We start from the raw sequence: 11,569 nt of genomic DNA, 5'->3' as shown, positions 1-11,569 counted from the left end.
GCTTCCTCAGCTTGCCTTTGGTGTTTAATTTTTGGTTTTTTGAGACAGGGTTTCTCTGTGTAATAGCCCTGACTTTCCTGGAACTCAGAGAAATGCACCTGCCTCTGCCTCCCAAGTGCTGGGAGGCACATGTGCCACCACACCCAGCTCTCAGTTTGCTTTCTTTATATGCTCACCTGTCCAGGGGCAGCACTGCTCACCGTGGGCTGGGTCTTGCCCACATCACTAGTCAAGAAAATGCTCCACGGACATGATTAGAGACCGATCTGATGGAGGCAATTCCTCAATTGAGGTTCCCTCTTCCCAAGAGTCTTAGGGCTTCTATTGCTGCAACAAAAACCATGACCAAAAAGCAAGTTGGGGAGGAGATGGTTTATTCAGCTTACACTTCCATATCACTGTTCATCACCAAAGGAAGTCAGGACAGGAACTCAGAAAGGGCAGGAACCTGGAGGCAGGAGCTGATGCAGAGGCCATGGAAGGGTGCTGCTTACTGGCTTGCTTCACGTCTATTGCTCAGCCTGCTTTCTTATAGAACCCGGGACCACCAGCCCAAGGACGGTACCATCCACAATGGGCTGGATCCTCCCCCACCAGTCCTAATTGAGAAAATGCCTTAATGCTGGATCTTAGGGAGCTGTTTTCTCACTTGAGGTCCCTTCCTCTCAGGCGACTCTGGCTTGTGTCAAGTTGACATGAGATTATTCAGCACAACGGGGACTGTAGTTAGTGTCAGGCTGACAAGAGCTAAGCTGCACATAACAGTCCTCCAAATTCTAGCAAATTGCACTTTTACAAGTGAGGTGAAGGTGTTAAGAGCCGTCTTTCTTAGTCCCTGGCCTTGGCTGAGCAAGGTAAAGCTGGGGATTACATATCAGACCTTCTTGGGGTTTGCAATAATAGGCAGCTGGTGAGATTCCTGGCTCAGTGGGAAAGGAGACTTGGACCGAATGCCAGTGGACTTACCCTCTGTCAGTCTCTCATGATGGTTAACTTCAGCATGGGGACCAGGCTGGTGAGAAGTCGGGGGAAGGGTGTGCGACACCTGAGCTCTAGCCACTGATCTCCATGAGTGAGGTAGGAAGAGACCCCACCTGCCAGTCCTGAAACTCTAAAAGGTTTTGCCTTGGCCTCAGGCTCACACAGGGTGAGAGTTAGGGCCCTCCAGGGGAATTAGCATTTCCTGGGGCTTCTTATGACTCCAACCCAAATGCCTGGTATTCTTACCCTGTTGGACGAGTTAGAGTCGGAGAGAATGAAGCTGACCTCAGTAGGGACCTAGGGAGAAGGACGGGGCTGTGCTAAGGCATGGCCTCTGTCTCCCCTGGCTTGGGAAGGTGCAGGCAATGGCACCTGACAGTTCTCTACCTACTTGTCAAGAAGACTAGCCTTTTCCACCTAGCCAGTGGGAGCCTTGAGGGCTGTGCTAAAAGCCCCGCCTCCCTGCCAGAAAGAACCCATGGAAGAACTTCAAGATTATGCGTGGGGGAAGGGGCGATTGACTTGCGCCTTCTCCTGCTCCCACCAAAATGTCAGGAATGGTATGGAAGCCATGTTGAACTCTCCAAACCAGCCAGGTTGCATGCCAGTGACTGACAGTGATTGATAGCCGGCACGGAGTAGAAGAATCGCCCAGCTGAGCCCTACCCAAACTCTGACCCAAAACATGCTCAATAAAATGGAAGGAGTTTAAAAGGGATTAGGAATATGAAATGGTTTACACTGTCCTAGGTAGTCAGACAGGGGCTGGAGGAAGAGGTCCCTATAGAAGCTCTGGCTTCCAGGTGCCCTTCTGTAGAGTAATGGCAGGCAGGTAGAAACAGCTGGGCTCGTGCTGGGGTTTGCACTTGAGAGCTGGGCTTGCTAGGTTTCTCTTGTTCTTGCTGTAACAAGCAGAATGCAAGGACCCTGGGCACGGTGCTCTGACCGACAGGCTGAGAAGTATAAACGGGAAACTCTCTTCTTTGTATTTAAAATTGCCGAGAACTGGGCCCACACTGAAATCGTGGTTCCCACCTGCTCACTGATATTGCACCACCAGGAGTGGGATGTTGAAGTTCCACAGATAATGAGATGTGATTAAATCCAGAAATAAAATTAACACCGGTGTAGTTTGTTCTTAGGACGGAATATTGTGCACATTCGTCAAAGCTGGTTTTGAAACGAGGATTTTGATTGGCTTCCACCAAGCCAAGCTTCTTGGTTTAGAAAAGGGAACACTGGGCATAGTTTGGATGAGGCCGAGAATTACCAAACACTGGCAGTTCTCGGCTGCTCGGGACAGCCCTCTGCCTCACCGTCTGTGTTTTCTTAATTAGTGATTGACAGAAGAGGGCCCAGCCCACTGTGGGTGGTGCCATCCCCACACTGGTGGCCCTGCCTTCTATAAGAAAGCAGGCTGAGCAAGCTATGAGGAGCAAGCCTACAGTAAGCAGTACCCTTCCATGGCCTCTGCATCAGCTCCTGCCTCGAGGATCCTGCCCTGTTTGAGTTTCTCTCTCTCTCTCTCCCTCTCTGGCAGAGAATTAAGAGACCTCACTATTCTGTGGCTTCACATCTGGTCCATGGTGGCTCTCTCCTTTAAGGTTCCTCTTCACAAAGCTCCCCCAGACAGGGAGAACTCTCTTTGTAGACCAGGCTGACCTCAAACTCACAGAGATCCTCCTGCCTCTGCCTCCCGAGTGCTGGGATTAAAGAGCCACCAGAGCCAGCCATTTGCTCCCCGAGGTTTTTAAGGGGGAAGCCTCTCCCTCCCTTTACATCATGTTGTCTCTGATGTAACTCTCTGCTGCCTCAGCCTCACCATGGCGCGGTCCTTCCTCTCTCCTAATTTCTGAGTGGTGATTGTGTGCGGGAGCCTTCCCGAAGCCAAGCGCCACTCTGTCATTTCCAGCAAGAACCCACCAAGCCTCGGTGACCTCTAGATCCATCCTGAATTTGGACAGGAACGTCTTTCTCTGAAATGAAATGAATGTACCAAACAGCCGTATAACAGAGAACAAGGTTACGCTTTCAACTTCCCTCCAGAGGTCACCCACCCCCTGATATTTAGGGACATTTTCATCTGTCTTCTGTCTCTTCCCTATCACAGCCACCACCACAGTGACCATCATTGACATCATTGACAATGTCTGTTGAGGCTCCCACAAGCAGCTGTGCAAGGGAGCTGTACAAAGAGAGCATGGTTGGCACTGATTCTAGCATCACAGCCCTGCTTTCTATCTCAGTCCACAGTTACTAGCCAGTATTACATTTAGTAGCTATTTTGCTGCAAAGGATTTGACCTCTCGAGGCCTCAGCTTCTATAAATAGGCACATTCATAGACCTCATGCTGTTCAGGGCTGCTGTGAGAACTCAGTGGGATAATATACAGTGAGTGGCTTTATCCTTAAAACATATTTTATAGGATTATTTCATGATGGGGGAGAACTCAGAAACCACAAGGCTATAGCAAGAGTTGGGAAAATTGAGACTTTTTGTTCGGGAGAATAAATACACTTAGAAGAACCGCTATTTTCCAGTGTTCGGATGATTGCCACCCGGGAAGATAAAGCTGGCTTTATGAGCATAACGTGAAGTGATGGACTCATAAAAATTAAAGGGAAGTGATTTTTCTTTACATCAAAAGGACAGAAACAAATAATAAATTAGAGGCTGTAGAAATGGCCTCTATTTCAATCCCCAGAGTCTGTATAAAAAAACTTGGAGCAATGGAATGAGCTCACCATCCCAGCCCGAGGAGGGGAAGACAAGTGGATCTCTGAGGCGCTCACAGCCTACTTTGTGAGCTGTGGACCAGTAAGAGACTTGTATCAAAAATGAATGAATAAATTAATTAATTAATTAATTGAGCGGTGGTTGGCACCTGAGAAATGACACCCGAGGTTAACCTCTGGCCTTCACGTTCATGCACACAGACATGGCTACACATCCACACACATTTGTACCTGAACATCTATGAATGTCCACACACACACACACACACACACACACACACACACAAACACACACACACAGAGGAAATGCACAGCCTCAGGCACTGGTGGCTGGACCTGGGGCAGGACAGTGATGGAGTCAGACTAGGCAGAGCTGAAACTGGGGAGCGCTTTTCCTGTCCAATTCTGTCCTGTGAGTCGAAGGTGTAAGAGACCCAGGGTCCATTAAAGACGGGAGAGGAAATGATATAAACTGGCTTCAAGGCTGACCCTTGGCCCCAAGCTCAGAGACCACCCAAAATCCATTGACCTTGGAGATAAATTCTAGCAGCTGTACTTTAATTCCCTGAAGCTGAGATTTGCCTTTAGGGTCATAAAGATCAAGGCTGGGTTCCCTTTCAAACTGTAATCCACCAAATACTTGCAGCAAGCCACGGAGCCCCGCCTACACCCTCTCCTCCTGACCACACAGCCTAGCTCTGCTGTCTCACATACTTGATAGGCATAGCCTCATTAACTTGAAACGTCCCTACACTGGGTTTCTGTTTACACCACCAGCAGGGGCTGGGTAAGCATATTTACTGTCTAAGATTGCAAAGCAACGGCTAAGCTTCCTATTAAAAATACTCCTAAGTGCTTTCGAAAAATTGCCAGATCAGTTACAAATCCATTCTACGTCTACAGGAAGGTAAGCGGCTAATGGACCACCTCTCGGCAACTCCTGGGAGTCTAGTCTGCTATGTGAATTGCAATACAACTTCCTTCTTAACTGTGTTTCTTCAGAGGGTTTCACTTGCAGGAACTCAGGCCAGGGAAGGTCGGTGTGTGCACCTGTGCTTCATGGGGGTGGCCTGGGACAGAAAACAACTTCCTTGGGTTTGTGAGTGCAATCCAGGGTACATGGACTTGCCCTTGGATGTGTGTGTGATGAGCCCAGAGTTCTCCTTAGAACACATCCTTCCTGAGCCACTTATATTTACAAAGGTCTGGTTGTACTGGCAGATAGGCAGGTGGGATTCCCAAAGGTCTGGTTGTACTGGTAGATAGGCAGGTGGGATTCCCAAAAGTCTGGTTGTACTGGTAGATAGGCAACGTGGGATTCCCAAAGGTCTGGTTGTACTGGTAGATAGCCACGGTGGGATTCCCTTCTTTGGGTTTGAATTAGGTAATGCCAAGGAGAGCTGTGGCTGAAGGCATGCACTAGAGACTCTGAGTATGCAAACAAGGTCTAAGCTGCATGGGACGACGGGGCCCCTGAAAGCACACAGCCCTTTGCCAGGAAAAGGAAAGACAGAAGCATCAACAGGATGTGTGCTGAGATCCCCCAAAGCAGCAAGAATACTTCTCTACAGACCTGGAGTACGATGCCCAGAGCTTTGGGAGGTCACCGGGTTGAACATGGGTCATGAGAAGTCCACACTGAACGGTAAGATGAGCTATGTATGTTTAGAGGTGGAGCTCTGAGGGCTGGCAAAGGTGCTAAAGAGGTGTTAACAATACAGGCTCATTGAGGGTGAACAATGGAATGACACTTAAGAGCTCACAGGGCTGAAAGGTAGTGAGGTAAAGGGCAGAATGATGGTGCTGAGGAGAGGGGAAGGTGGGAAGTTCATTTGGGTCTCAAGGATGCTGACTCAGACACACGAAGGCAAGATGGAAAATGTCTGAAATGAAAGGATGTAGGTCCAGATGTAGGGTCCAGTGGGTCCAGGGAAAGCAATACGGAGAGAAGAGCAACAGAGGACCAGGGCTGTAGGCGATGGCCATCATCTCAGTAGAGACAGTCAATGCTGAGATTGAGATGATCTGGGTGGGCTGATTCAGAAGTGACCCACGTGACTTCAACACTCCCAACCTAGAGCCCAGTCTAACCCATGTTCTAGACCGCCCTGTGGCCATCTGCTGAGGTCCTGGCTCAAGTGCTCAACGGCCACCCTAGGTCCTGCTTTCTTAGTAGTCACCCCACCCCCAGGGTCATTACCTCTCGCTAATCCGGCAACTGGCCTCATGTAATTAAACGGGAAAGGAATTCCAATCTCATCTAGGAAGCCCGGGCTTTCAAATAGTCAAGTGGTAGAAAATCCTAGGCAGAGCTAGTTCCAAACCACAGTAAAAAGGGGGAAAGAAGGACTTAAAAACCCCACACACTACCTACAAATGTAAAATGGTTTATCCCTGTAAGGTGCTGTGGGGCTAGAAACCCCATTAACACAATACTGGTATCTAGTATTTCTTTAAATACTCAAGCTTATAACACAATCCCCAAACAAAGGGAATGTGCTGGACATTTTAGTATTGTGTATCTATGCCACACCTGTTAAACCATAGCTCCCGAGAAGCTGCCAAGTGACTTTATCCAACTTCCCGGGGTGATGAGGCAGCAAGCTCCAGGTTGAGGTACCACTGAACTCAAATCTATAGACTCTAAGCAGAGTGGCCCCACTCATTTTGATTCTTCCTGACATGTCAGGATTCCCTCCCAGATAACAATGTGCCCCACAGTGGCCAGCTCTACACATATGGTCCCTACCACAAGGCTGTTGTCATTTGACACTCAGAAGCTGTAAGGTAACTTATGGAAGGGCTGCCCACGTCATCTTAACAAACGTGATTTGAGCCTCAGTCTAGATGCCCTTCTCATCAGAGAACGAAGATTCCCATTGGTCATGTCAGTAGAGGAAAGAGTTTATGGGTGAGCACCCCAAAATTTCTGTGACATCGGTTTCTAATTACACAGCTTCTGGCTAACAGCACCCACATCTTTACTGGTTGTTTCTAACCAGATGTGCCACCTTGCACCCGAATCTCCATTTCTTCGCCTCTGAGAAGCAGCACCCTGCAGACGTGGGAGCCTTCTACCAAGACAAGAATCTCCTACATGTAGAAGGAAGCAAAGTGCTTGCTGGATGGGCCTGTTTCTGATGTGGGATTCCCCTCTGTATGCTGTGAATGTTTTATTGCCATTGGTTAATAAAGAAGCTGCTTTGGCCTATGACAGAACAGAATAGAGCTAGGCAGGAAAGCGAAACTGAATGCACGGAGAAAAAAGGCAGAGTCAGGCAGTCGCCATGCACCCACCCAAGAAGCAAGATGTGAGGTAATAAACCATGAGCATCTTGGTAAAATATAAAATAATAGAAATGGGTTAATTTAAGATGCAAGAGCTAGCTAGGAATATGCTTGAGCTGTTGGCCAGTGTTGTAATTAATAGTTTTTGTGTAATCATTTGGTTCTGGGTGGCTGAGAAATGAAAGCTGTCTCCACTTGCATGGTTGTCTTTGGACTATTTATTTCTTGAGTAGAGTCTCACTGCTGAGCTCACACTGTTCCTAAACCTTCCAGTCCTCCTGCCTGAGCCTCTTGAGTGCTGGGTATGTGACTAACCAATAGTCCTTGACTGTGGATTCCATCCTCTTCTATGGAGAAATCCCACCCACTTGGCACCTGCAACAGGTTTAGAGCCCAACTGGCCTATCTAGTTGTCTTCCATCAAGGAAGCCCAATGGTCCCTACCCCTGCCAAGGCATTCAGTAGCAAGGCACAAGGCCAAGCTGTTTTTGCCCTATTTATTGAGACGGGGCCTCCTACATCCCAGACTGACCTTGACCTTGTGATCCTTACTCCACCTCGAGCGTCCTGCAGGGACTCTGTGTGTGTCAGGCAAACACTGTGCCAACTGAGCTCCATCCTCTGGCTTCCCCGACACCAACAGCCATGCCTGAACAGATCTTCAAGCTTGTCAATCAGTGTCTCGTGGTATCCGCTCTTATCCTAGATTTGCAGTTCTAGGATTTGAAGAAATTGTTGAACCAACTAGAAGAAACCGTGTCAGCTCTGAAATTAGCTGATCCACTCGAGAGGAAGGGTGATGTGGTGGATTACAAACAGCATTTTTCTGTGTATGTTTGAGTTTAGGAAGCACTCATTTTCTCCAGTGGGTTAACTTCTCTAATTATATTTTGCACGGTCTAATAGTCACAGGCATTTGTATTCCCTGGGCACACACAACTGACATTGAGAGTTAAAGGACAAAGTCCTTTTCTAAAATAAAAAAGGGTGTGTGTGGCTGGTCTCAGGGAACGACAATGTTGTGATGGAAGAAGCACATGTGGACAATGGAAAGGCAACCGACCATATCATGCTCTGGGAATGGTCATGCGCAGGGAAGGGAGGGTGGGAATTCTCTACGGATCAGGAACAGGGATCAGGAACAGGGAGCGAAGCAGCCGGTTACACTTTGGAAAAGGACACACTTCCTGGCCTCCTCTTTAATGGAGCTTAATGAGAAATTCCTGGGTGGTCTCTCAAGCAAGAAAACCCCAAGAAATAACACCAACCCATTTTAAAAGAGATTTAAAACGAATTTTATTGTTTGAATTTTACAAGTAGTCTTTAGAGGCTTCAAACAAGAACTCTGTTGCAAAAACTCTAATAAATAGCTTGCCCCAAGTCCCCAAAGAAAAGGGAAAATCAAATGAAAAGGAAACTCGGAAAGATAAGCAAGACTTCAGAATGCTTGAGTGTTAGCAGTTATTTCTCATTTACAGAGACATCAGGCAATGTACAATCTCCTCCACACACGTTAGAAAGAGTGGACTGCTGTCTTTACAAAGCACTCCCAAACCCTCTTCGTCCCTCGGCGGTAGAAATGTTAACAGGAAAAAACACCCCGCAGAAGAATCACAGTTATTTGTGAATCTATGGCATAAATGTCTGGCGTGTGTGGGGAGGCAGGAGGCATCCACCTTGTCTTTCAGGGATGGAATCCAGGGCAAGTTGGGTCCACTTAACAGCAAGGCCAGCCCCACATCTCTGAGCTCTTTAACAGTGAGGGCGAGGAGCCCAGAGTCGCCTGCATCACTAGACGGAGGAACAGCACAGGAGTAACCTCTACAGCAGAGTCCTTTATGAGTAAACGCCACGCTGCAGCATGCAGGTTCCAAGAGCCCATTTCGTTACAGGCATTGCCCCGAACAAGCAAGGATTAAACTCACAGTTTAACATTCACTGTTAGCTTTCCTAATTAAAAACACCGGTGAAGTCTTGCTTTGATGAAAAGGGTTTGTCAATTAATTTAGTCATACTCAACAAGCTTAAAAAAAGTTCTGCTACATCTTTAAAAATCTCAAACAGAAACTATACATATACATAGACTTTTGACCAAAATGTTTGTAAAATGCATACAGGTAAGGTTTTCATTGGGGAAAATTCAGAAGCCAATTAACAATAGAGGTCCAGGAGGTGGAACAGGTTGATTCTAATTAGTGGGGTTCACTTAAGCCAAACAAGGAGTTCTAGCTCTGAGGAGCATACTGGGGACCATTTTTTTCCAGGAAAAGAAGGGACAAGATGCAGATCAGAAGGTGAGCAGTTCTGGCCCTGCAGGTCTCGAGCAGACAGGAGCAGAAGGTAAAAGCCTCTCACAGACCACGCAGGGGGAGTGACCTTTCTTTAAAGTGCCCCTCTTCAGGCATTTAAAGAAAGATGGCAAGGAAACAAGGCTCCCCACCCCCAAACAAACAGTTAAAAAGAAAAACCTTTATTTCCCTAGAACAAAGACGTCTGTCAGGATAACAGGGAGATCTTGGGTTACCTGAAATAGATCAGAAAGCTGACGGAAGCAGAGGCTGAGGGGCCGGGACACTCTGGTCCTGGGCCCAGTTTCTTTGTAAATACATAACAGATAAAGATATTGTGCAAAAAATAAAGACATTCACATTTTAGCAGTTAAACTTTTATTTTACTTTTTAAAATTTTTATTTAGTTTTTTTGTTTTTCTTTTCTATAAAAGGCAGATAATGATTGTTGGTCTGCAATTGTGTTGTGCACTGTCCCACAGGAGCACAGCGGGGAGCTAGGGATGCTGAGCATACTTTCCAAAGCAGGAATGAAGAGAGCAGCCTGCTCCCTCCTCTCCCCTCAGCTGTCCCTAGCTCATGTCTATGGTATTGAAGACCCACTCTGTGAACTTCTTCAGCTTGTCTGAGGCATTCTGAGACTCCTCCTGCAGCCGCAGGTTGTCCTCACGCAGGTGCTGGACCTCTGCCTGGAGGTGGGCCTTATCTTCTTTCTCCTGAAGGAAAAGCCAAGTAGATGTAACCTAGGGGTGCCCACCCATCTCGCCCAGCTCTCAGGAGAAGCAGCTTCGACTCTCTTTAGGTGGTCCTTTCCCATTCCCCAGTCTACTAAATGGCCACGCACGTCTGGTTCAAGCCCAAGGGTGCCCAGAAAGCTCAGAACTATAGGATTAGCTAGGGTGCAATTATATTAAAGTGTATTTTAGACTCAGCTTTAAAGTTTTAGGCCATTGCTTTAGGCTGATACCTAGATAAAGTCAAAACCAAAGAAACACAAGTTTAGTTCTCCTGGTCTGACAAGCCAAACAAGGACATGAGGACCTGTGCACCTGACACCTGTCACGAGGGTTGGAGGTCAGGACAAGGCCCAGAGAGGCCTGGCTGAAGTCTAAGGCTTTCCCCCAAAGGGACCAGGTTTTCTGTACATAGGACAATGAAGGTCTCTCACACCATGTGTGTCAATGGCACCAAGGTCTATGCTGCCCCACACACATGTACAGAGAAACTGCAGGGAACCCACACGTGTCCCCGACCTCCCTAACTCTCCCAGTTAACGGCATTTTGTTCCCATAGCCTGGACAAACTGTTCTGAGAACATTTACCTTCTTCAGATCTTCCCGAAGCATCTTCAGCATCCCTTCCAACTGGTCCACTTTAGAAGCCAGAGTGGGAGAGGACTCCTTACTGCTGGGAGGGAGAGACAAAAGGCCACGCTGGCAGGCGCCTACACGGATGCTGGTTTTTCCCCCTTTTTTGTAAAATGTTTTTCAATGCCAAATTACTTAGCATGGCAACTCAATGTGAATTTTTTTAATTTTAAAAAGAGAAAATGGTGATCTTAACAGGTGATACAGGTTTAAACAGCCGGTCAACAGCTTCCTTTGTTAAAACTATTACATTTGACGAAAGAGTTGGTGATGACAATGAAAATGGTCTCTTTGGTAGCACTGCAAATCCAACAGTCATACAGTTCATTCTTCAGATCTCTTCTAGAGGTTTCAAAGGAGATCCACTGTGTGTGTGTGTGTGTGTGTGTGTGTGTGTGAGACACATGTATGTAGCTAATGCATTGGGGTCACTAACAGAGCAGATCTTGAGTTTCCTGAAGGCTCTGTCTCTAAGCAGGCCACTGCAGCTACATACAATGCTCACATCTTAGCTAGTCTAAATATCTTTAAATACTGAAAACACGAGGCAGCATGTTTCAAATCCCATCAGTGCAAGATCACTGCCTCAGATTCTGCCCCATTAGGGCCGGTAAAGCAGTTTTGTTAAGTTAAAGTGCTAATCGCACCTTGCTAGTGGAGCACCAAGTGTGTATGGATGCACTTGAGGGTCACACGCAGGGTGCTGCCACCCCCAAAACTCAAGACTGAGGATCAGTCAGCACTTCTTTCCCCCTCTTTATGTGAATGGGAGCTGCCAACAGTTTCCTGGAGGAAGTTCTAGTCATGTCATAAGACCTTAAGAATCACACAACAGGCTGGGTGGTGGTGGCGCACACCTTTAATCCCAGCACTCGAGAGCAGAGGCAGGTGGATCTCTGAGAGTTTGAG

General features: G+C 47.4%; 1 protein-coding gene across 7 annotated transcripts in view; it reads right to left on the bottom strand.

The window, feature by feature from the left end:
• Positions 1-8,293: 8,293 nt before the first annotated feature.
• Sipa1l1 (signal induced proliferation associated 1 like 1) overlaps positions 8,294-11,569 on the bottom strand; it is a 287,022-nt gene continuing 283,746 nt past the window's right edge. For 6 of the 7 annotated variants that reach the window (XM_005343301.2, XM_026779932.1, XM_026779925.1 and 3 more), the window contains 2 exons: positions 10,616-10,700; positions 8,294-10,009 (listed from right to left, as the gene is read on the bottom strand). In XM_005343301.2, coding sequence (XP_005343358.1) covers positions 9,866-10,009; positions 10,616-10,700 — 229 coding nt within the window. In that variant the 3' untranslated portion in view covers positions 8,294-9,865. The remainder of the gene's footprint in view (positions 10,010-10,615; positions 10,701-11,569) is intronic. The other variant, XM_013346036.2, reaches the window with a different exon arrangement.

This window comes from Microtus ochrogaster, chromosome 1 (genome assembly GCF_000317375.1).
Source record: "Microtus ochrogaster isolate Prairie Vole_2 chromosome 1, MicOch1.0, whole genome shotgun sequence".
Lineage (NCBI taxonomy): Eukaryota > Metazoa > Chordata > Mammalia > Rodentia > Cricetidae > Microtus > Microtus ochrogaster.
This window is presented reverse-complemented; position numbering and strand designations above follow the sequence as displayed.